Source organism: Phragmites australis, chromosome 1, assembly GCF_958298935.1.
Source record: "Phragmites australis chromosome 1, lpPhrAust1.1, whole genome shotgun sequence".
NCBI classification, from domain to species: Eukaryota; Viridiplantae; Streptophyta; class Magnoliopsida; order Poales; family Poaceae; genus Phragmites; species Phragmites australis.
Genome location: NC_084921.1, coordinates 11,965,879 through 11,985,652, shown reverse-complemented (window position 1 = coordinate 11,985,652; position 19,774 = coordinate 11,965,879). Strand labels below are relative to the sequence as shown.

At 44.3% G+C, this 19,774-nt stretch overlaps 4 protein-coding genes and 1 pseudogene across 5 annotated transcripts; 4 read left to right on the top strand and 1 right to left on the bottom strand.

Moving 5' to 3' along the window:
* Window positions 1–724: 724 nt before the first annotated feature.
* On the top strand, window positions 725–3,350 carry LOC133909936 (uncharacterized). The gene is made up of 3 exons (XM_062352465.1): window positions 725–965; window positions 1,071–1,123; window positions 2,896–3,350. Exons 1-3 carry the CDS (start codon window positions 875–877, stop codon window positions 3,010–3,012), a joined length of 261 nt encoding a protein of 86 aa, XP_062208449.1. The 5' UTR covers window positions 725–874; the 3' UTR covers window positions 3,013–3,350.
* Window positions 3,351–3,648: 298 nt separating this feature from the next.
* On the top strand, window positions 3,649–6,664 carry LOC133887766 (hydroxyproline O-arabinosyltransferase NOD3-like; annotated as a pseudogene).
* A 611-nt stretch (window positions 6,665–7,275) lies between these two features.
* Window positions 7,276–8,138, top strand: LOC133887755 (early nodulin-like protein 5). The gene is made up of 2 exons (XM_062327733.1): window positions 7,276–7,586; window positions 7,690–8,138. Exons 1-2 carry the CDS (start codon window positions 7,382–7,384, stop codon window positions 8,076–8,078), a joined length of 594 nt encoding a protein of 197 aa, XP_062183717.1. The 5' UTR covers window positions 7,276–7,381; the 3' UTR covers window positions 8,079–8,138.
* Window positions 8,139–11,753: 3,615 nt separating this feature from the next.
* Window positions 11,754–12,900, top strand: LOC133909916 (ubiquitin-conjugating enzyme E2 20-like). The gene is made up of 3 exons (XM_062352452.1): window positions 11,754–12,311; window positions 12,419–12,478; window positions 12,607–12,900. Exons 1-3 carry the CDS (start codon window positions 11,879–11,881, stop codon window positions 12,645–12,647), a joined length of 534 nt encoding a protein of 177 aa, XP_062208436.1. The 5' UTR covers window positions 11,754–11,878; the 3' UTR covers window positions 12,648–12,900.
* A 610-nt stretch (window positions 12,901–13,510) lies between these two features.
* On the bottom strand, window positions 13,511–17,619 carry LOC133909898 (uncharacterized). Of its 2 annotated transcripts, XM_062352444.1 has the most exons (9): window positions 17,366–17,619; window positions 17,198–17,264; window positions 17,012–17,069; window positions 16,813–16,871; window positions 15,059–15,288; window positions 14,923–14,956; window positions 14,715–14,843; window positions 13,901–13,939; window positions 13,651–13,789 (listed from the first exon to the last, which is right to left on the bottom strand). In XM_062352444.1, exons 1-8 carry the CDS (start codon window positions 17,411–17,413, stop codon window positions 13,905–13,907), a joined length of 660 nt encoding a protein of 219 aa, XP_062208428.1. In that variant the 5' UTR covers window positions 17,414–17,619; the 3' UTR covers window positions 13,651–13,789; window positions 13,901–13,904. The 2 variants fall into 2 exon arrangements, with proteins under 2 accessions (XP_062208424.1, XP_062208428.1); XM_062352440.1 differs by lacking the exon at window positions 13,901–13,939 and having other exon boundaries at window positions 13,511–13,789.
* Between the last annotated feature and the right edge of the window lie 2,155 nt (window positions 17,620–19,774).

Sequence of the window (19,774 nt, the reverse complement as noted above, 5' to 3'; positions counted from 1 at the left end):
CTATTCCTACGTTTCAAGAATACTGCGTTCTGAAAGGGCCTTATTGTTTTTTTATCTGTCGTTGGTCTGCCAATCTTGTACTTCAAACATGAATGAAGTGCGACATGCAACAAGCTGGCTGTTTCTGTTCATTACTGTAAGATAGAGGAAGCGTCTACTTGGCGCCTGATTGTGTCCGCAGCAACAATCCTACTTCTCCTTTTAGTTTGGATGACGAATGAGTATGCATCTATTCGGGGAAAATAAAGGAAGAAGAGAAGAGAGAAAAGAAGTCTCAAAAGAATAGCGAGTCGACTATTTTGACGTGCTATTTATTTATATTATTTTAAATAAAATATTGCAAATATATGTGTTTATTTTGGAAAATTATAAATCCAAACTCGTGTTGTCCTTCCAACTTATAAAAATAAAAAATATTGTGTTCTAATGCTTCAAAATTTAAAAAAAATCTAAATGGCCATAAGAAATTCTGAAACTTTTTTCGGTATAGAGGTCACATGTCTTCCTTCTAATGAGCGTTAGAGTCTAAATCTATAGTTTTTCAAAACGGGCGTATATATTTGCAGTTTTTTATTTCGAAATATAAAAAATAAAAGAAATCGTATTTTTGTAACTGTTGGGCCTCCCAATGTTGAAAACGAGTTGGGCCACCAAACTAGGACGAACCTTTCTTACTATTTTGAAAGCCTGGTCTTCTCCGGCCCACAATAGCAGGCCCGACCAAAGAAAAGCCCTAGGCGGCGGCGCATCCCCAACCGTCATAGCAGCAGCAGCTCCAGAGAGGCGGCGCGACGCGGGCTTCAGGTTTCAGCCGAATCCTTCCGATAGCACAAGTCGCGGCGGCTGTTCGGTTGATCGATTGGAGAGGAGGGAGATGACGCAGAAGCAGAGCCTGTTCAAGGGGCAGAAGAAGAACAAGTCCATCCCTCCCAGTCGCCACGGCAAGGCCCCCCACGTCCGCAAAGGTATGCGTGCCATTCTTTCCTGCCCTGCCTCCTCCTAGATTGGATTCTTGATTTTTTGTTCTTCAGGGCTTGTTTGATTGATTGATTTGCCACTGGATCTTGCAGGGAAGAGGGTCGTGAAGCCGAACAAGTTCACCAAGGACATGGACGCCGACAAGGTATAGTGGACAGCATGAGTGCAGTGCACCGTAGCATTAAAAATTGATTCCTCTATCAATCGGTACTTGGTACTTGTCTTCTTTGTTTAGTACACAAGATTAATTGAAGTCCTTGCTCTGGATCGTGATGTTTTAGTGTAACTGGGTTTTTCGATGTTTTAGCTTAATCGGGTGTTAGAGGCTACTGTTGCTAAATTAGACTAGGATGTCACTGAATTCAGCTGCCAGCACCCTGTTCTGTTTCTTAGCAATTAGAGTGAGAGGATGCCAATTTTTCAATCATATAGGGCATACGCTGCTGAAATTAAGAACTGGATTACTGTTTGACGTTAGCTAGTTTTATAAACCAATCTATTTCTGGTTTCTTCCCTTGTTTCATGTAAATGTCACTTGCGATGATATGTTAATTGAGTGTGATAGTGCACTATTTCTGTTGTAGAAATGTTCTGTGTTTTGTGACAAAATTGTGCTGCCATTGCTAAATTGTATCATGATTGGAAGTTGGAACATACATTTTGGTCAATCATAACCACATATCGATTGCTAGCTGGTGAACTACTCCCATTGTCACTAAATATAGGTCGCCATGGGATCCATGTGGTCAAACTTTCAAGATCTTGCCAATTTTGCCTAGATTTTAGTCTATAATATGCCAGTACAGTAGTTGATGTGGATCCCATTGTCATTCAAGGACCATTGTCACCTGATGTTCAATTGTGGCAGAAACTGCTGTATTGTGTTTGCAGATGCTATGTGACAATTGTTAATCTGATATGATTTAATATTGTTGTTTTTTGGCAGTGATAAATTGCAAATACATTGTTTGAAAACTGGAATGTTGCGTTGAAATTAATTTAACTATGGATTTGTATTCAAATCTGCATTCCGAATTCCAGCTGGTTACAATAATACTAATATGAGTTCCCCGGCGTTTTAGCAGGTTAGGTGGTTACAGTTTTCCCTGTACACATTATTTATCGCAGTTTTATCTATTAAATATATAGGGTTAATTAGATTCATGCCATTATAAATATCGCGGTTTTGAAATATGCCAATACAAATCCGGTATTTGGAAACATGCCATTACAAATCTCTTGAAACTATATCCATGCCATTACCGTTATAAATCAAGCACATCTCGTAATGACATGGATCCAATTTCAAGAGATTTGTAATGGCATGAATTCAGATTTCAGGAGATTTGTAATGGCATGGATCCAATTTTTAGAAGATTCGTAATGGCATGACCCAATTTCAAAAGATTATAATGACATATTTCAAGGCTGCGATATTTATAATGGCATGAATCTAATTATGCAAATACGGGGGTATAAACACAGAAATCAATCTTATTAGAATTTGAGTACTTGACTCCAGCATACGTTTAGTCTGATGATGCAGCTTTTTTTTTATCTAGCATTTTCTACTGTGTTACATGGACACGGGTGCGGGTGTCGGAGTCCGACTCGTGTCGGGGCGTCCGATTCGGCAAAAAAATTTGGGACACACCAAATACCACTTGGAATCCGACACGGATACGCGAGTGTCCGACTTGGCAAAAAAATTTGGACACGGGTGTCCGGTAACACAGATTTTCTATCGTAGTCATGTACCTCAAGCTACCTTGTTGCGTATCTCAGGCTGTCTGTACCATGGTTCATTGTATTTTGTACTGCAGTGAAATAAAAGCTGCAAATCTTGCTAGCAAAGAAGGCAGTGAATCGTATCATATTTTGTACTGAATTTAATCAACAAAATTTCTTTAATTGCAGGAACTGACCAAATTCATCAACCACTGCAATGAAATAAAAGCTGCAAATCTTGCTAGCAAAGAAGGCGGCGACCTCAATATCGTGAAGCCAGACGGCGATCAATCTAAATCAAAGTAGGAAGCTGGAAGCTAAACTGATGTGCAACTGAAGACGAGTTCGTGGACTGTGAAATGCCGTGTATGCTGTTCCCCTGAACCAATTCAATTCAATTCAATATGGCTGGGTAGAAGAGCATGTTTGCAACCAGTTTTGTGGAACACAAGTTTTGTTCTGTGAAATCTCTGTTCTTTTATTTTTTGGGTGTTAGTTTGCGTGTAATTATCCGATCCATTAAAACATACTTAACTTAGCCGTGGGCCCATAGGATCGCTGTGGCAGCATAAAGCTGGACGTTGCAATCATGCCATCAGTAGATTGTTTCTGCTCGCAAGCATGGCCGCTTGTTTTATCTGTTTTACGCATGTGGTTGCACTCATGTGTTTCTTGCTTTTGCACCTTGTTCCCTACCATTTGAAGCAAATCGAGCTGTTTTTTCTGCTTGCAAGCCACTGGACGTCGGAGTCGTCCTGCCGTATGTGTTGCCAAATTTCTACAACTACTTTGAAACTCGTTATTTTTTAAAAAAAATCCTACTTTTGGAACGTAGTAATTTTACATGAATCTGAAATGTAATTCTATTATTTTTTTCGCAAGAATCCTAAGAAACTCCTGCGTGTCAAATGAGTTGCAGATCATACAGAATCTGTCAATGAGAGATGATGCGAAGGCGAGGCCAGAGATTGAATTGCGACCACGCAGCTGCATCAAGCACTACTGCGTGGAGTTGCCGTTGACTCGAACCATTTGATCTGGTCGCTTACAGACCGGCCCCACGTGGGTCCCACCTGGGAGCACTTTTCCAGCGAATCCACGTCATCAACTGTTAATTACCATGATGCCATCTGTTAATTCTTAATCCTCGCTTCCCTCCCAGCTTGAACGCGCACGCCAAGAATTCTAGAACCTAGAGAGAGAGTAGAGAGGGGGGAGAGATGAACGCAGCGGCGCGGAAGGCCGCGGGCAGCGTCGCGGGGCGCGCGCCGGCGGTGGTGCTGGCGCTGGTGGCGGCGGGGGCGTTCCTGATCTCGTACAACTTCTTCGCCATGGTACTCCGCCGCGGCGGCGGCGGCGGCAGCACGGGAGCATGCGCCGGGAGCGGGAGGGACCCGGTGGTGGCGATGCCGGCGTGGATGTGCGCGGCGGCCGTTCCACGTGGCGCTCACGTCGACGGACGCGCCGTACAGCAGGTGGCAGTGCCGGGTGATGTACTACTGGTACAGGCGGATGCAGGCGCGGCCGGGGGGCGAGGCCATGGGGGGCTTCACACGCGTGCTGCACTCTGGCAAGCCGGACGGCCTCATGGACGAGATCCCCACCTTCGTCGTCGACCCGCTCACCGCCCGCAAGGACCACGTACGCAACGATAAACAACACAAACTTCTCTTCTCGTTTCTTTTTCTTTGTCTGTTGATCAACGTGGGAGGGACAATGTGGGGCTATCCACAATCTGGGGCTAAAAGAAATATTTTAGGCATAAAAATTGCTGCCGCAGTTGAACTTGCAGTGGCAAACTGAAGTGGTTCTCTGTCGTTTTTTCTTCTTTTTTCTTATACTACTTTCTGACAGTTTAATGGTTTGGTATCCCGCATGTATAAGTTTATGATTTGGCATGAAACTTGCTTGCGGGGTAAAGAATCATGGTTAACTTTTCAGAGTCATGTACCCTGAAATCAGCAATCTGTCGATGTCGTAATTGAAGTACCAATTCAACTTGCTCACTTGTTTTATAATTAGTCTCGATAGGTCTGTAGTTTGCACATCGAAATGCTTTCAAGTTATGATTTTTGTATTGTTTTGCAGGGCTATGTCGTCTTAAATAGGCCATGGGCATTTGTGCAGTGGCTTCAGAAAGCAAAGATTGACGAAGAGTGAGTTAAGACGTATCTGTGTTTTTTTTTTTGTGTGTTATGGTTTTCTTTTTTCTAGTTTTGACCTTCCACGCCTAACCTCATGATTTTGCATCCTGTCAGGCATGGGTTAAAAAGAATAGGCATCCAGTAGTTTTCCTCCTCCATGCTTAAATAACACGGATGCTCTAATTTGTTTATACTGTTCTGCTTTGCTGAACATGGCAGTTATATACTAATGGCAGAACCAGATCATATGTTTGTGAAACCTCTACCAAATTTGGCCCATGACGACGATCCAGCAGCATTCCCCTTCTTTTACATCACACCATCAGAACATGAAAAATAATAAGGAAATACTATCCTAAAGAAAAAGGTCATGTCACAGATATTGACCCTATTGGGAATTCTCCTGTAATCATTAAGAAGGTAATTTCTTGTTGCAGACATGACACTCTACCTATAAGTTTCATGGATTTGTTGAACTTCCATTCAATCCATTTAATTTTGCACGAGTTTTATTGTACTTGTTGTTTTCTGTTTGGGTTAGCAACTTGAATAGACTTCACTTTTCTCAATCTCGTCATTCGAGTAAACATTTCAGACACTTCTTGAGATGATTGCCCCCACATGGATGAATGTGTCACTGCAAATGAAAGAGGATGAGGAAACTGATAAAACTTTTGGATGGGTCTTGGAAATGTGAGGATTACCTTTTTCCTGCATGCAAGTTAATTGAGGTCATTTGGTCGCTTGTTACTTCATTATAATTCCAGCTTGTCTCGCTGTTTTTATTGACCTCTAGGTATGCATATGCTGTTGCTAGTGCATTGCATGGGGTTCAGCATATCCTTCATAGAGATTTCATGATCCAGGTACTCTACTTGTTTGGATTTTTCTCGACAGTATGCTTCTTCACTTCAAATGATGTGTTTCAGTGACATGATGGCAAACAACATATGCAGCCACCATTTGATACGAAGCTCGGGAACACATTTATTATCCACTTCACCTATGGATGTGACTATTCACTAAAGGTATTAGAATCCCAAATTGGCATTTCTTCTATACATCTGGTTTTCATATGAATTCAATATGTTTGAGTGCATAAAGGAAATATGCCACTGTTCCCATTATTCCACTGAGATAAAGTATTTGACAATAATAACCTATCAGGGTGAACTGACCTATGGAAAAATTGGTGAATGGCGTTTTGACAAAAGATCATTCCAAGATAGGCCACCACCAAGAAATCTTACATTGCCCCCTCCTGGGGTCCCAGAAAGTGTGGTACGTGTACCTTAACATGTTTATTATGATACAATAAATCTATTATGATATTGAGGTGTTTTTTATGCATTCTCCCTTTACATGAAATTTTCTTTTGATTGTTCCTGTACTTGACTATCTACCTTGGCCTTCCCTAATATTCTTTTAATGCAGATGACACTAGTAAAAATGGTGAATGAAACTAGCGCAAACCTTCCCTGGTGGGATGATGGAAGATAAGCTTTGGCTGATGTCAAATATATCTGAGTTCCCGTACTGATATGCCCCTTATATCGGGGAAACGGCAAAGTATCAGGTGCAATCTGCTATTCGGGTGCGAACAGTTTGCACCCAAATAGCATCTTGCACTTGCACATCATACCTGACAGAAGAAAATACATAATTTTCCCTTTATACTTTTAGAAAGAAGTAAGGTAGCACCCAAAGTTTTTCATTTAATTCTCTTGTAATTGCTACTCGCTGCTGGAAATCTCAATATCTAGTTTTGTGCAAGTGCAGTTGTGCTTGCGCTCCTGTCTCAGTGCTTTAGGCAACTTTGGTTGTCCCTATGTGGTTCCCTTCCGTTCCAACTTGCAAGCCGTAAAATTTCGTGTCTGCAACCCGAAATTTTTGCAAGCACTGATGCTGAAAAACTAGAGCTTGCAAGTTCTGAACGTAGGGCATCTCACTCGTTTGCAAACAATTTCATGTGAATTTGAATCGAAGTTCACATATTGTGTCACAGGACAGCGAGTTGATTGTATCTGGCTGTTGTATACAAGTTTTATTTTTCCCCAGAGTGTTGTCCCTTGGCTTCCTTTTTCTTCCCGGTTCATCAGAGTCCAGAAAGCAAGAGTTGACTAGCTGATTATCGCCGGGTTGCTTTTCTTCCCTTTTTTTCCTTTGGAAGGAAAAATAGCTCTCAGCGAGATGAGATTAAAAAAACTCGGCATGGCATGCAAGCACCAGTCTCCTCGTATCGTAACGGCCACCTCGTTCCCCACGTCCCCTCCGCATCCCCACGTCCCCGTCAACCCAGAGCGCGCGCCGGCGGTCAAAGGAACCGCCCGACGCGGCACAAGTTGCACCAACCGTTCGACCTCGTGCTGCCGGAGCCCCCTATAAAACGCGCGCGCACGTACACGAGCGCGCACCTGCAGTTCCACTCCGCAAACACATCCCGCGCGCGCCTCGGCGACGCCAACCCCGAACCTGTACTGCAGAGCAGCACCGCGGGCGCACCACCTCCATTCAGGCTAGACGACGGATCCATGGCTGGAAGCTCCCGTAGGCTCCCGCTTCTCCCGGTGCTGGCGCTTGCCGCCGTTCTCTTTCTGATCGCTCCCGGCGTCGCGGAGGCGGCGCCGGAGCTGGTGTTCCACGTCGGCGGTCCGCGCGGGTGGCGCGTCCCCGAGGTCGGCACCAACTACGGCTGGTGGGCCATGAACAACCGCTTCCACGTCGGCGACGAACTCTGTGAGTACCAACCAAACAACTAATCCCGTCCCATTCCCATGCAACGCCAGTTCTCAAATCCCTGCCTGCCATCGTCACTGCCGTGCGTGTTGATCTTTCGCAGACTTCAAGTACACGAACGACTCTGTTCTGGTCGTGGACCGGGAGGCCTTCGACGCCTGCAACGCCACGGAGCCGCTCACCACGTTCGCCGACGGCGCCACCACGTTCCGCCTCGACCGCCCGGGCTTCTTCTGCTTCATCAGCGGCGAGCCGGGCCACTGCGAGGAGGGGCAGAGGCTCATCGTGCGCGTCATGGTGCACCCGGCCGTGGCCGCGTCCCCGGCGCCTGGCCCGGCTACGTCCGCGCAGCCGGACCACGGAGGGTCTGGCGGCCGCCCCTGGCCGTCCGGTTGGCCGGGCGCGGCGTCTGGCGCCGCCACGGTTCCTACCGGCGTCGCATTCGCGGCGGCGATGGCTGCTCTTGTTTGTTTCGTCTTGATGCTTCAGTGATCAGTTTGCTGCGTGCAAACTCGCGTACGTAGTAGTTTATGCTTTGTTATGTTTGATTTCCTCTGCTATTAGATTCATGACTCATGAATTACCGTTAACTACGTTGTGTAAGACATTCAGTACTATAGTCTTTATCATACTGCGATTTATTGTACTAATTCGGTTCTTGGAGTTCTTCTGCGATGCATCTGAATGATTGTTCTGTGAAAATGTGCATGTGGTGTCTTGGTAGGGTGAACTCAATTCACAAGTGTGTCCTCTGTAGTGCGGTTTACAGCAAGCGAAAATGATAAAATCCTTCAAATTCACATGAACTCAGTACATAGAAACTGGGTTGGTGGGCAAAGCGTCGGACACCTCTGTGATTTACATTTGTCATTGCTGAGCTACAAATTGCTGGTTCAATACTCCAGATATAGAGCAAATGTTGTATCAAATCCAAGATAAAATTGACCTGTTGTAGGAGAGAGAACGTTCATTATATGTACTGCTCATCCAGTTTGGATTATCGAATGGCTAACGGTCCATTATATGTACTGCACAAGTTGTTCAGCCATGTGAAAACTATACAGGCTGCAGTCCTTTGCTTTGCTACATAGCTCAGACACATGGGCGATCAAGAATGCCTATCTAATCTACCACGGCTCGGAGTTCTTGGTTCAATAATTCGCTGCCGGTCTGCGGCTGCTCCAGCCATCCTCTGCTAAAATTATTCCTGCCCGCACTCTGGGAGTATTTACGACTTCATCCTCCAAGATCTCCAATGGAGTGCTCGGTGACTTCCAGCCTGCAAGGAAACAACAAAGAGTGATGTTAAGGAGCTCTACATTCTAGGTTTCTGCAATGACAGGATCACATCTGAAAATGAGTTACCATGACAGTTTGATATGTTGTTAAGTACTGTAGGCAATCTTCATAGTACCCATAGTGGTACAGAAGGGCGGCATATTCCCAGTTCACATGGATCAATATGCAGTAGAATGAGTCGCTCACATGCTACAATCAAAATGCAAGATATGAACTGTTTAGGGACTGTTTGAAATGAGAAGTAAAATAATGCAGAACTAGCCGAAATACAGCGATTTTCCTAAAATAAAGTACAAGAGCACAGAAATGGCCCATGATATATCCAAATTATTGCAGACGAATAAAAGAACTAATAAATATGGGTATTTTGGGTGTACCACAGAAAATAAATAGTAAGATCGATTCTAAACAGGGTGAAGTAGTCAATGAGGCGACATAATGTAATCAGTTCATCAAAAACAGAAGCTAACAGTTTCGTGAGTCTCGCCGTGCCTTCCTTGCCCACACCTCTATCCCAAATTATGTTTGAAGTATTCAATAACGAAAACAAATAAGTGATTAAAGCATTAAAAACAAATAAGTGATTAAGCAACAAACATGGTAATCATGTCTTAATTCCAGATGCAACATTGTTGCCCGCATGCTGCTTCAATGTAGAAATCTCAGCTTTCATCTCGGCCATGGTAGTCTGCATACGACCTCGCATAATTGGAGATCGGCATCACAAGGAAACCGGGTGTAAAGCTCTAGAAAACCATTATCCACGAGGTACCCATGATACTCATTTTCCCACTTGAAGAAACCGTAAGAATTTTCCGTCTGCAAACAAGAACAAAGGAAAAAAAAATCCCCAATTAGAAACACTAGAACGAAACCAACTTGTCCAAAACCTAAACCCGCCTCAAAATCCATCCATGAAAATCTAAACCCTCTATGAGTTTTGATGATTGGCAATAAACAATTAAGAGACTAAGGTATACAATGGGTATTTAAATAGGTGAAGTCTCATTGATGAGAGCATCATGACGTTGGTGACCTCCCCAAAAATTGAAAGAAGACGACGAATGATTTTTACCTTTTAAAGTACTCTTTTTATTTTTGAATTGAGTATAGGATCACCGTACTATTAATAAGGATGCAACATAGTAGTTTTATCATAAACGTAGTGCTTAAAATGATCTACACTCAGGTTAGAGAGAGAGACATAGTTCACAACACAAACACTGAGTCAAATATCTCTTAGTGAAATCGAAAGTTCCGATCAAGTCGGATAGTTAAAGTTCTCGAGTTGCATATTTCCTTACTTTATTGCAAATTCATATATTGCATAGTGTAAATTCTAGTTATGTTTATCTCATGTAAAATTGCATTTTATAACTTACCTTAGAGTACCTTTAATTTTATCATTAATTTCTTAAAACAAAATTTTAACTTGTTTTAAAAAAATAAAAAAGAAAACATATTCACCATCCCTCTTCACCGTCATCTAGATCCTTCAATCCAGAAGGATTAAAGGATCCTACCTTATACTCCTTCAAACATCTATAGAACTTCATTCTTGGATTTTAAGGAGTGAGGATTCGTCGTGAGGCGCACCACCTAGTGGTCTAAGTGATACGGACACTCAACGAAGGGCAAAGAGCATGTTGCTTCCACCAGGCTACAGGATCTCGAGCAGGCCAAAGATGACGACCACGAGTTCGTCGTTGTCATCCTACCTTCCTCGCTGCATAGATGATGTCGCTCCGCTTCTTCTCGTCACCGCTCTGCTTCTTCTCACCTGTCGGGATGAAACGGGATGGGGAAGAGTTGGGCTTGGAGGAGCGACCTGGTTTGACTCAACCAAGCCGCTATAACCTGACCCGAGTCGGAACAAACACCAATCTCACTCCAAGGGCACCAACGTCAGTTTTCAACCCCCTCCCTCCAACCGGAACGAATTATTTTGGATTATTTTATTCGCTACAGTGTCAACGAAACCCCACAATCGCAGTATGCTATTAGCAAAATCAAACGTAACGTTATCCTAGGACCAAACCATGTAAAAAAACAAATTTCCCTATCATCAGCCGGCGTCCATCATTCCGGTTCCCCGTAACTTGTCAGAAATTTCTCTATTAGATGATAGATATAATAAAATTTGATCTTCACGAATTTATACGAGGACAGGATAGAAAAACACTCTGTTCCCGCTATATTTTCGATATCACATGTGTACATATTTTTTTATATATAAATATACAAATATTACATTGCGTAGGATAAATAATAAATTAATCTTATATTTTTTATCTAACCTATAATATTTAACACATCTTATATTAATTACTCTAGTATGTATCAATAAATTATTTAATTTATACTACGGCACATTGTTAATATATAAAAACAATCAACTACACCTCCATTGAAAATTCGATCCTCGTAAAATTCTCTATAAGAATAAAAATAGAAAAAACTTCCTTCCAATAATTAAAAAGATTGAGAATAAAAAATATTCCCCCACGAAAATTGGCACTGTTGCCATCACTAATTCTGGTCGCTGCACCTTCAATTCGAGCCCATGATTTGACATGGCGGTGGTCAGCCAGATCACCAGGCTACTGCCCCCGCCTACCCACCTGGCATCCCGGTCCCAGATCGTCAGACACCCACCTACCCATCCATGCCCGCTAGTACAATGCCACATATTGGTACGAACGCGTGCACAGCCCTCCCTCGAACTGGCCGTTGGAGTCGGCGGCCGCGGCGAAAGCTGTCGCCCAGTCGCAACGGCAGATTCAAAGCGCACCGCCCTCCTCCCCTCCCCAACGGTCACTAGCCTCGACCCCCGCACCAATCACGCCTCGCCTTTATAACCCCCCCCCCCCACCCCCACCCTCTCCCACCACTCTCTCCTTCGCTCGCTTCCTCTCCCCCCGGCCCCGCAAGCTTCCACCGACTCGATTCGATCGGCGCCGAGGAAGAAAGGAAGGGGGAGCGAAGCCGAGATCATGGCTCGGGGCGAGAACAGCGACGCGCAGGCCAGCAACGTCCCCGCGGCGACGGCGGCGGGGAAGCCGGGCGCGGGCCCGCGTGGCGCGGAGGGCCAGTCGGTGGTGCGGCGGCTGCAGTCGGAGCTGATGGCGCTGATGATGGGCGGCGACCCGGGCGTGTCGGCGTTTCCCGAGGGGGACAATATGTTCCACTGGGTGGGCACCATCGCCGGCTCCGCGGGGACTGCCTACGAGGGCACCTCCTACCGCCTCGCGCTCGCCTTCACCGCCGACTACCCCTACAAGCCGCCCAAGGTGCGGTTTGACACCCCCTGCTTCCACCCCAACGTCGACGCCCACGGCAACATCTGCCTCGACATCCTACAGGACAAGTGGTCGTCGGCGTACGACGTGCGCACCATCCTACTCTCCATCCAGAGCCTCCTAGGAGGTAATTGATCGCTCGAACTCATCGTTAGATTGCTTCCTTTGATCGATCCTTTTCTGCTCTTGCGTTCCTGTTTCTGATGGATGGGCTGGTTCTTGGCACGCGTGCAGAGCCGAACAACGACTCGCCGCTCAACACGCAGGCGGCGGCACTCTGGGCGAACCAGGAAGGTACGCGATTCGACATCTTGCACCAAGAATCGCGTTTTTTTTTTTCTGAAAATTCGATCGATCCAATCGGTTTCTTGTTGTTCTGAATCGTTTTTTTTTTTCATTCTTTCTCGCTCTTGATTGTTCAGAGTTCAGGAAGATGGTGGAGAAGCTCTACAAGCCCGCGTAGAGGAGGAAGGCACTCGGCGCAAATGTCGCCGGGGCTTAATTTCGCAGATGGTGGATGGAGAAGAGATCAGATGGATTCTTTCCCTGGGTTTGGTTCCCAGTCTGGCGTGTAGGGTGTTGTGATACGAAGTGTGTTCTCAGACCTCTTGATCTGTAATTGTCTTTTGAGTTTTGGATTGTTCAGTGATTCCTGATTCGCTTTAGTCGTTTTCGCCTCTTGTTGTTCCATTGTAATGGTATGTATTCGCATCGCATCGGTCTCGCGTTCGGCACCTGCTTGACCTGAGGCGCGATCAATTCGATTTCGAAAGTATTCAGAAACTGCATCGGTTCAGTTGCAGATTCAGAAACTGAGGATGCATTTTGATACCAAAACTATACCAGCAGCGGTGGTCAGGTGGTCACAGTCACACTCGTTTCCTCTGTTCTACGCAGGCGGCAATGATGGGCATAGGATATTTTATTTCCCCTGGTTTAGAATTTCGGCAGTACGAATTATAGTTATCTACCTAAATTTAGTGGATTTCGTACATATTATGAATATGTAAGCAGAAGTCAATAGTCAGTACCATTTCAATTGTACATCTTTGGTTTTAACTAACATAGTATGCAAACATTTTTATAAAACCAATCAAACTAAACAAATATCCCACTAAAGATTGGGGAAAACATGAATGTCCCCTTAACCACAAGCCAAATTTCGAAATTGTCTCATTCACTGGAGCTAAGTTGACCACAATAGTAGCCATGTGGGGATTCCTAAGTGAACTGATTGCTGCATTAGGTAACCCAATTTAGGGGTTATGCAACGGCAAACCAACTGGCACTCAGAAACCAGTTTCTCAACACAGGAACGCTGAAGGAGAAACAAGAATACAGGCAGTTCTGCTACGAGAGTCTGTCAGTCATTTTTACATCCGGTTGCTTCCAGTTCAGTAGGCAATTTGAAAGCAGCAAGCTTTCAGCCTTTTGTGATGATGTTTGATATCCGCTCAAAGAAGAGACGGCACATGTTCATGCTAAATCTTATGTCTTGCCTCATCCAATCCACGGCTATCCTATCCAGGGTGCCCAATTGAGTGTGCTTGTATGACCATTCACCACCGCCAGGTTGCTCTAACCATGTGAGAGTGAAACTGTAACCTGCAGCAGTTTGAACAAGTTGGTAAGGACCATATTCAGTTCCTTTATACCACAAATGTGAGAGCGCCTATAACAACCTGGACTGAAATGAAATCATATGAAAGATATTACTCTGTTAACATCTTCGCCAGCTCGTAAAATTTTCAGATGCTGATGGTAGAAAGCAGACAGGAAGGTCACATGCAACAGAATACAGAGACATGATGCTGATTCTACATTCTTAAATAAAGGACAATATCTTGAGCCAGATATCAGACAAGTACTTAACCAGAAGGCTTACCCCATATATATATATATATATATATACACTAAAGATTGGGGCGTGAATGCCTCCCTGATCACTGATCTTCTTTATACCCCCAACATACACTCATATATCAAAAACATGTATTTTGTATCTAACCTTGATGTTTTTGTGTAACCTATATCAATTATTTAGTATTATTCTACAATTCTGTATACCTGAAAAATAAGTTAATATATCACCATATTATAAATTTCAGATCATGACAATTTGTAAGTGTTGTACTGTTCTGATAAATCATGGTCTAAGTCTAACATCATTGTTATGGTCACCATGACATTACACATGTATTTGCACCCAGTAACACACAGTATGCAGCTATTCCATATAAAGGCCAGGTCAAACGACAAAGCACCAAAAAACGTTCTTGTTTTTGCTAAAGATAATAAGACATTAGCATGTGTATTTGGGTGCAACTTTTGGCAGTTTAAAGATATTATTCAGGTTGAAGATGCAGCGCCAGTTCTTAACATGATTACAGTCTGCACAAAGTTACATACAAAATCACATTGATCGTAACAGAGCATGAACAAAAGTATATATAAAGCATAACAGAGCATGAACAAAAGTAGATATAAAGCATAATAAAACAAGAACATGAGATTTGACATATGAAAGTACCGGTAGCTTCATGGGAGACTGAAACCGAAAATCTTTCTGTGTCATTATTTAATGAGATCTTCAAGCGAACTAAAGATTCAAGGAGCAAATGTAACATATGAAGACTGGGACATTCATTTGCCCCATTCCCTGCAAGCAACAAACTTATAAGTTAAACTAATTTATAGGCATGTGACAAAGTAGTAACGGTGTTTATATTATCACTAACCTGAGATGCATGTATGCCTTCTAGAGCATTCTTGCTGCAGGACCAATTCAAACCATAAGAAAAGGATTAGAAAACAAAGCACACTCACATACTTGTACATTATGAGGAACTAGATGGACTTCTACAAACAACTGACCTTTCGAGCTTCCTCCTCAGAGCTAATGCAAGGAAGAATAGCTTTTTCACTTAATCGTACTCTCTTTGCCTTGCTGTTTGACTGTGGTGTCTTCTTTGCAGGCAAAATTGGAGTTGAATTTTCTGGGATAGCTTCAGGCGTTCTGTTCAGAGACACAGTAGCTGTAGAATTGTTTTTGTCAATCTTCTCAGCCAAGAGAAGCTTAAGCCTCAGAATTTCATTGTCCTTTGCTGCATGAAACAAAAATGGAAAATAAGTTTATATGATTGGGTTGCAACTAAACCAACTTAGTTAACGCCAAATAAAAATGAAAGACGAAAAAAAAACTATCGTGGCAGCCTTAAAAGTAAAAGTGATGCTACAAGGACTGCTCTATCTCACAAATTGTGTGGAATTATACCTTGTCATAACTAGATTATAAACCAGGTGCAAGCAAACCATGAATTGCATTAACACATCAGGACTTTGGTACATTCACAGGATAGTGTTAAAGTGTTCTTCATGTAGCACTGTTCAGTAACCAGGTGTTGAAACATATTTTGGACCATACAGAGAGACATGCATATGAACACAAGTAGAGGTAATATTTCAATGGAGCAGCCTCCCAAAGAAAACATGATAAAACTAGGGAAAACATAATGATGATTTTTTCTGTCAGTTTGCCACTTGCGTGGAATAACCATTTAATTAGAATTGTCAATACTAAAAAATTATGAACATGGAGTAGAACAGTTGATTGACTATATGGCAGGCAACACTAGCAAGCAATACACTAGACAAGTCAATTTCGATGTATTTACATGAAATAGATGACTAGCATCTCCCTTAGATGTCCTTCTGTGTCCATAATGCGATGTGTTAGTATTCTTTGACCTGAGCTGTTTGATGCACATATCTGTGCGGTAATTTCATAGAAAAATACCCCAACTAGTATATACTCAGTCTATTTTATATTTGTCCCTTCACGGGCGGAATGTTCGAAGTATTTGACAATTGAGGAAAATAAGAGCATAGTTATTGCAGCATTTTAACTCTCAATTCATACTTTAATGATGTGAAAGACGTTAAATGATTGTAGCATGCCATTTGATAGGGGCATGTGCGGTCATTTATCATGAAATATTTTTTTTAAGACTTAGTGCCTTGTTGGTCTTTGTGTATGGCTGTTAAAGACAAATATAGGGAGATGGAGGGCAGCAATTCTATTAGTTATTAGCTTAAGAAACATCACACTGTTTATTCAATTTCCAAACGATTAATCAGTACCCTACGACATGTCACTTTTCTTGCTAATCTTCCCAATAATCTAATTTGAGCATAAATACATCATATTAAGTAGAATTAACTCAAAAGGATTAGCTCCATTCGTGACTACTTCCTATGCCAAACTAAATAGCAAAAAAAGAAAAATATGGCAGCCAGACAGGTACGACCTAGAGAAAGAAATTTACTAAAATAACTCAAGCTGATCAAACCTATGATGTGTAAGTTTCAGCAGTATTCACACCATTCATCATTAGTTAGATACCTAGATATGCGAGCTGAGCTGTTTCTAATACAGAGCATAACCAAGATAAACGTTGGCACAAGTTGATCAATTAGTACTTTCGAGCAGGGACAAATCACTGCCGCCATTTCCCAAATATGCATATCAGCTCCAAACAAGTGTGAGTTACAAGCTCTGAGTTTCTATTCCAAATGCTAAAACAAGTCCAACTAAAAATTGAGGAACTTGAGATTTGATAGATTCTTACCGCGAATATCTTCAAGATAATCCATACGGGCCTTCTCAAGCTGATCCTGCTTGTCCCCCCTGGCATCATCAAATTAACAAAAAAATAAAAGATAAGAGAAAGAAAACGAGAAAGACATATGCAACGGCGTGTAGGCACCAGTTCCACCCCCAAACAACGGAACCCTAACCCGCGCACACGCATAATAATCTTATCTTACAGCTTCTCGTAGAGCTCCTCTTTCTCTTTCTGGAGGTCGCTGACCCATTCCTTCATGGCTGCAACATCAAAACCCCAAAAAATTCATTAAAAACCAATAGAAAGAACAATATTCTCTCGAAAACCCCAAAACTCTCCCTCCCACAATCCCACCCAAATTAAGGAAGACCTAATCGCCTGGCCTTACCATCGTAAAACTCCTTGAGCTCCGCCTCCCGCTTCGGCTCCAGCACCTCGTCGACCAGCTTCCGCTTCTGCGGCGCGGCAGGAGACGGAACGGGAAAAATGCAATGTCAGTGTTCTGAGCCACCGCGAGCAGGGGGGCGGGAGAAAGAAAGAAGCGGGCGGGCCGTACCTTGAGAGCGTTGTACTTCTCGTAGATCATGTCGTGGACCTTCTCCATCCGCGCCTGGGGGAAGGATCCAGAAGCTTCTAGACGCGGGTGCGGGATCCGTGGCGGTGGGAGGAGAGGGGAGAGGAGGGAGGAGAGAGATTTGGGGAGGTTTTCGAAAATCCCCGCGGGCTCGACTTTTGCCCCGACGGCCGAACCAGGCGCACGAGAGGAAATCGCCAGATTTGGGATTCCACGGATTTGGAACACGAGAAAAAAAAAACAGAAGGACCTTTCTTGAATATTTCTACGGATAAATTAGATATACTAGAAAGATTAGCGCACTACGCTGCATCATAGAGGTTTAATTAATTCTTAAAACATTGCTGCTAAGAGCAAACCCCACATTAACATTAAGATAAGATTGTCACTTCGATACAAACATGATATTTATGGGTTTCGTGTCTAACATCTTTCAATAAAGTATAATTCATCTATACATAGACAAAAATGTTCAAATAGGAGTGACACTCGGAGATCCGGTGATAACGAGAAGGGATCAATTTTTTCTTTTCTATAGTAGTGGATCCACATGTTAAGAGCAATAGTTATAGTGAGGAAAGTGGTTTGAGATATCGTTAATCTTAGTTTTGATAAATATGTACTTGATTGATTCTAATTTTTGTTGTTTTAAAAAAAATTCTTGGGAGGCACGCTCCGCCCCGTCTGCACAGTTGGGGTATGCGTCTGTAAAGTATGGACTATTTTTTGACCGGTCATATGGTTTACAGACCAATAGCTCTAGCCCACTTGAGGAAGCTCAATAGCTCATTGTCGGAGGGTTAACTCATGTCGCAGTGATCCTGAGGGACTTTTTTTAGAGATTTGGTCAGGGGATGATCCTGAATATGTTTGTCGGAGAAATAAATGGATATAAATGCGATGGCTGGCGGGGTGGAATGAGAATGTCCCTCAAGGATGTTGCTAGTTACAAGAATGTTTGTCTATCCTAGAGCCTGGGGCTCCTTGTTCTTCGGTCTGTGTGTATCTGTTGGCTTTGGGTGCTCTTGGGCTTCTCGATCTTCTCTACTTTCTTAACTGCTTCAGCTTTTCCTGAGCTAAAACCACCTATCTTTGTCCGTGCTGCCGGCTGCCTTAAATACCCGCCGACAGTAGCGTGTCCCGAATGGGAGGGCACGAGTTCCAAGGCACCATAAATTGAAAGGGCGTCATCATAGCCTCTGTGCGAAGTGACCGAGGGTGGAAATACGCCCCGCGCCCGGTCATCTGTCACCATAAATGCACTGGCAACGGGCGCCGTGGAGAGGGCCCACCGGGCAGCCGCAGAATGGCCCGACGTGCCCGCCCTGTCTTGTTCTCCTGCCACAGCAGCGCGGCTGATGGAATGCCTCGACCCTCACGATGTTATCCCGAGACTTGCCGGATGGCACGGGATGGGACCCGTGCATTTAATGTCCCCACGCCCTTCTGCCAGAATGTGGCAGGAACTGACACCGAGCGTGGCGGGAGCAGTTGGAGGTGACAGGCCACGCGAGTCCATGTGGGAGCGAAGGGGACGGGCATCGGCCACATCGCCCTTGGCTTCAAGAACATCAGCCAGCGCCTCGAGGCGCTCCCCCAGGCCGTCCAGGAGCTAGCCGCCCGGGAAGGGCGAGGCTTGGCCCAAGCGATGGCCGAGCACGTTCTGGCCTGCTACCGGAGACAGGATCCGAACTTTCTGCTGGAACCAGCTCGGGAAGGGGTGGTCGAGGTCGAGGAGGAGGCCACCCGGGAGGCAGTTCGGGGCGCCACCACCGAGGTGGCGGCTTGGTTCATGCGAGAGGCGCCACCGATTCCGGACCTGGGGAGCAGCGGCGAGGAGGCCCCGCTATCTTCCGAGCCTGAGGGCTCTGATTTAGATTAGGCTTTTGTAATTTTCTTTTTCTTTGACTTGATGTAAATATGGGAGTGATCTCTCAGAATAGCTATCCTTTCTTGTGAATATAATGGAAGCCTTTCTTTGGGGTCGCAACTCCAGTGTTCTTCCAAGTGCTTGATGAAGTTTCTGTTCTTCTCACTTGATGTCCCGAGGAGTACTCAGTCAAACCGAGCCCGACCTTTCCCTCCTCGAGAACGAAGTCGCCCGAGCAGTGAGGTCTTCTCTACGCGTTTAGCCCCTGAGCCCTCGCGAGTCCGCAGCGGCTAAGTCAAAAGACAAAGGCTCGAACTTCCTTGCTCAGGAGATAGGTCGATCCAGCACGGAGCACGCCACGACCAGTGAACACTTTCCCATTCTGCGACCACTCAAACAGGTAGACTGGAGACACGTGCGGGTGGAAATGCGATCAAGAATCCCCACGGTTTGGTGGTGCCCGGGCTAGAACGGACCGGGCCGTGCACCGACAACCCGCCCCTAGGGTCTAGGCTCCCGAC

What these genes read in the sequence shown, in the direction of transcription:
- LOC133909898 (XM_062352440.1), bottom strand. Translation starts at nt 17,413, where the DNA reads ATGGAGAAGGTCCACGACATGATCTACGAGAAGTACAACGCTCTCAAG. An exon ending in TTATCTTGAAGATATTCGCG is followed by an intron (nt 15,289 to 16,812) that starts GTAAGAATCTAT and finishes TGTTTCATGCAG; the next exon opens with CAAAGGACAATGAAATTCTG. An exon ending in AAGGCATACATGCATCTCAG is followed by an intron (nt 14,844 to 14,922) that starts GTTAGTGATAAT and finishes TGTTGCTTGCAG; the next exon opens with GGAATGGGGCAAATGAATGT.
- LOC133887755 (XM_062327733.1), top strand. Translation starts at nt 7,382, where the DNA reads ATGGCTGGAAGCTCCCGTAGGCTCCCGCTTCTCCCGGTGCTGGCGCTT. An exon ending in CCACGTCGGCGACGAACTCT is followed by an intron (nt 7,587 to 7,689) that starts GTGAGTACCAAC and finishes GATCTTTCGCAG; the next exon opens with ACTTCAAGTACACGAACGAC.
- LOC133909916 (XM_062352452.1), top strand. Translation starts at nt 11,879, where the DNA reads ATGGCTCGGGGCGAGAACAGCGACGCGCAGGCCAGCAACGTCCCCGCG. An exon ending in CATCCAGAGCCTCCTAGGAG is followed by an intron (nt 12,312 to 12,418) that starts GTAATTGATCGC and finishes GCACGCGTGCAG; the next exon opens with AGCCGAACAACGACTCGCCG. An exon ending in ACTCTGGGCGAACCAGGAAG is followed by an intron (nt 12,479 to 12,606) that starts GTACGCGATTCG and finishes TTGATTGTTCAG; the next exon opens with AGTTCAGGAAGATGGTGGAG.
- LOC133909936 (XM_062352465.1), top strand. Translation starts at nt 875, where the DNA reads ATGACGCAGAAGCAGAGCCTGTTCAAGGGGCAGAAGAAGAACAAGTCC. An exon ending in GGCCCCCCACGTCCGCAAAG is followed by an intron (nt 966 to 1,070) that starts GTATGCGTGCCA and finishes TGGATCTTGCAG; the next exon opens with GGAAGAGGGTCGTGAAGCCG. An exon ending in AGGACATGGACGCCGACAAG is followed by an intron (nt 1,124 to 2,895) that starts GTATAGTGGACA and finishes CTTTAATTGCAG; the next exon opens with GAACTGACCAAATTCATCAA.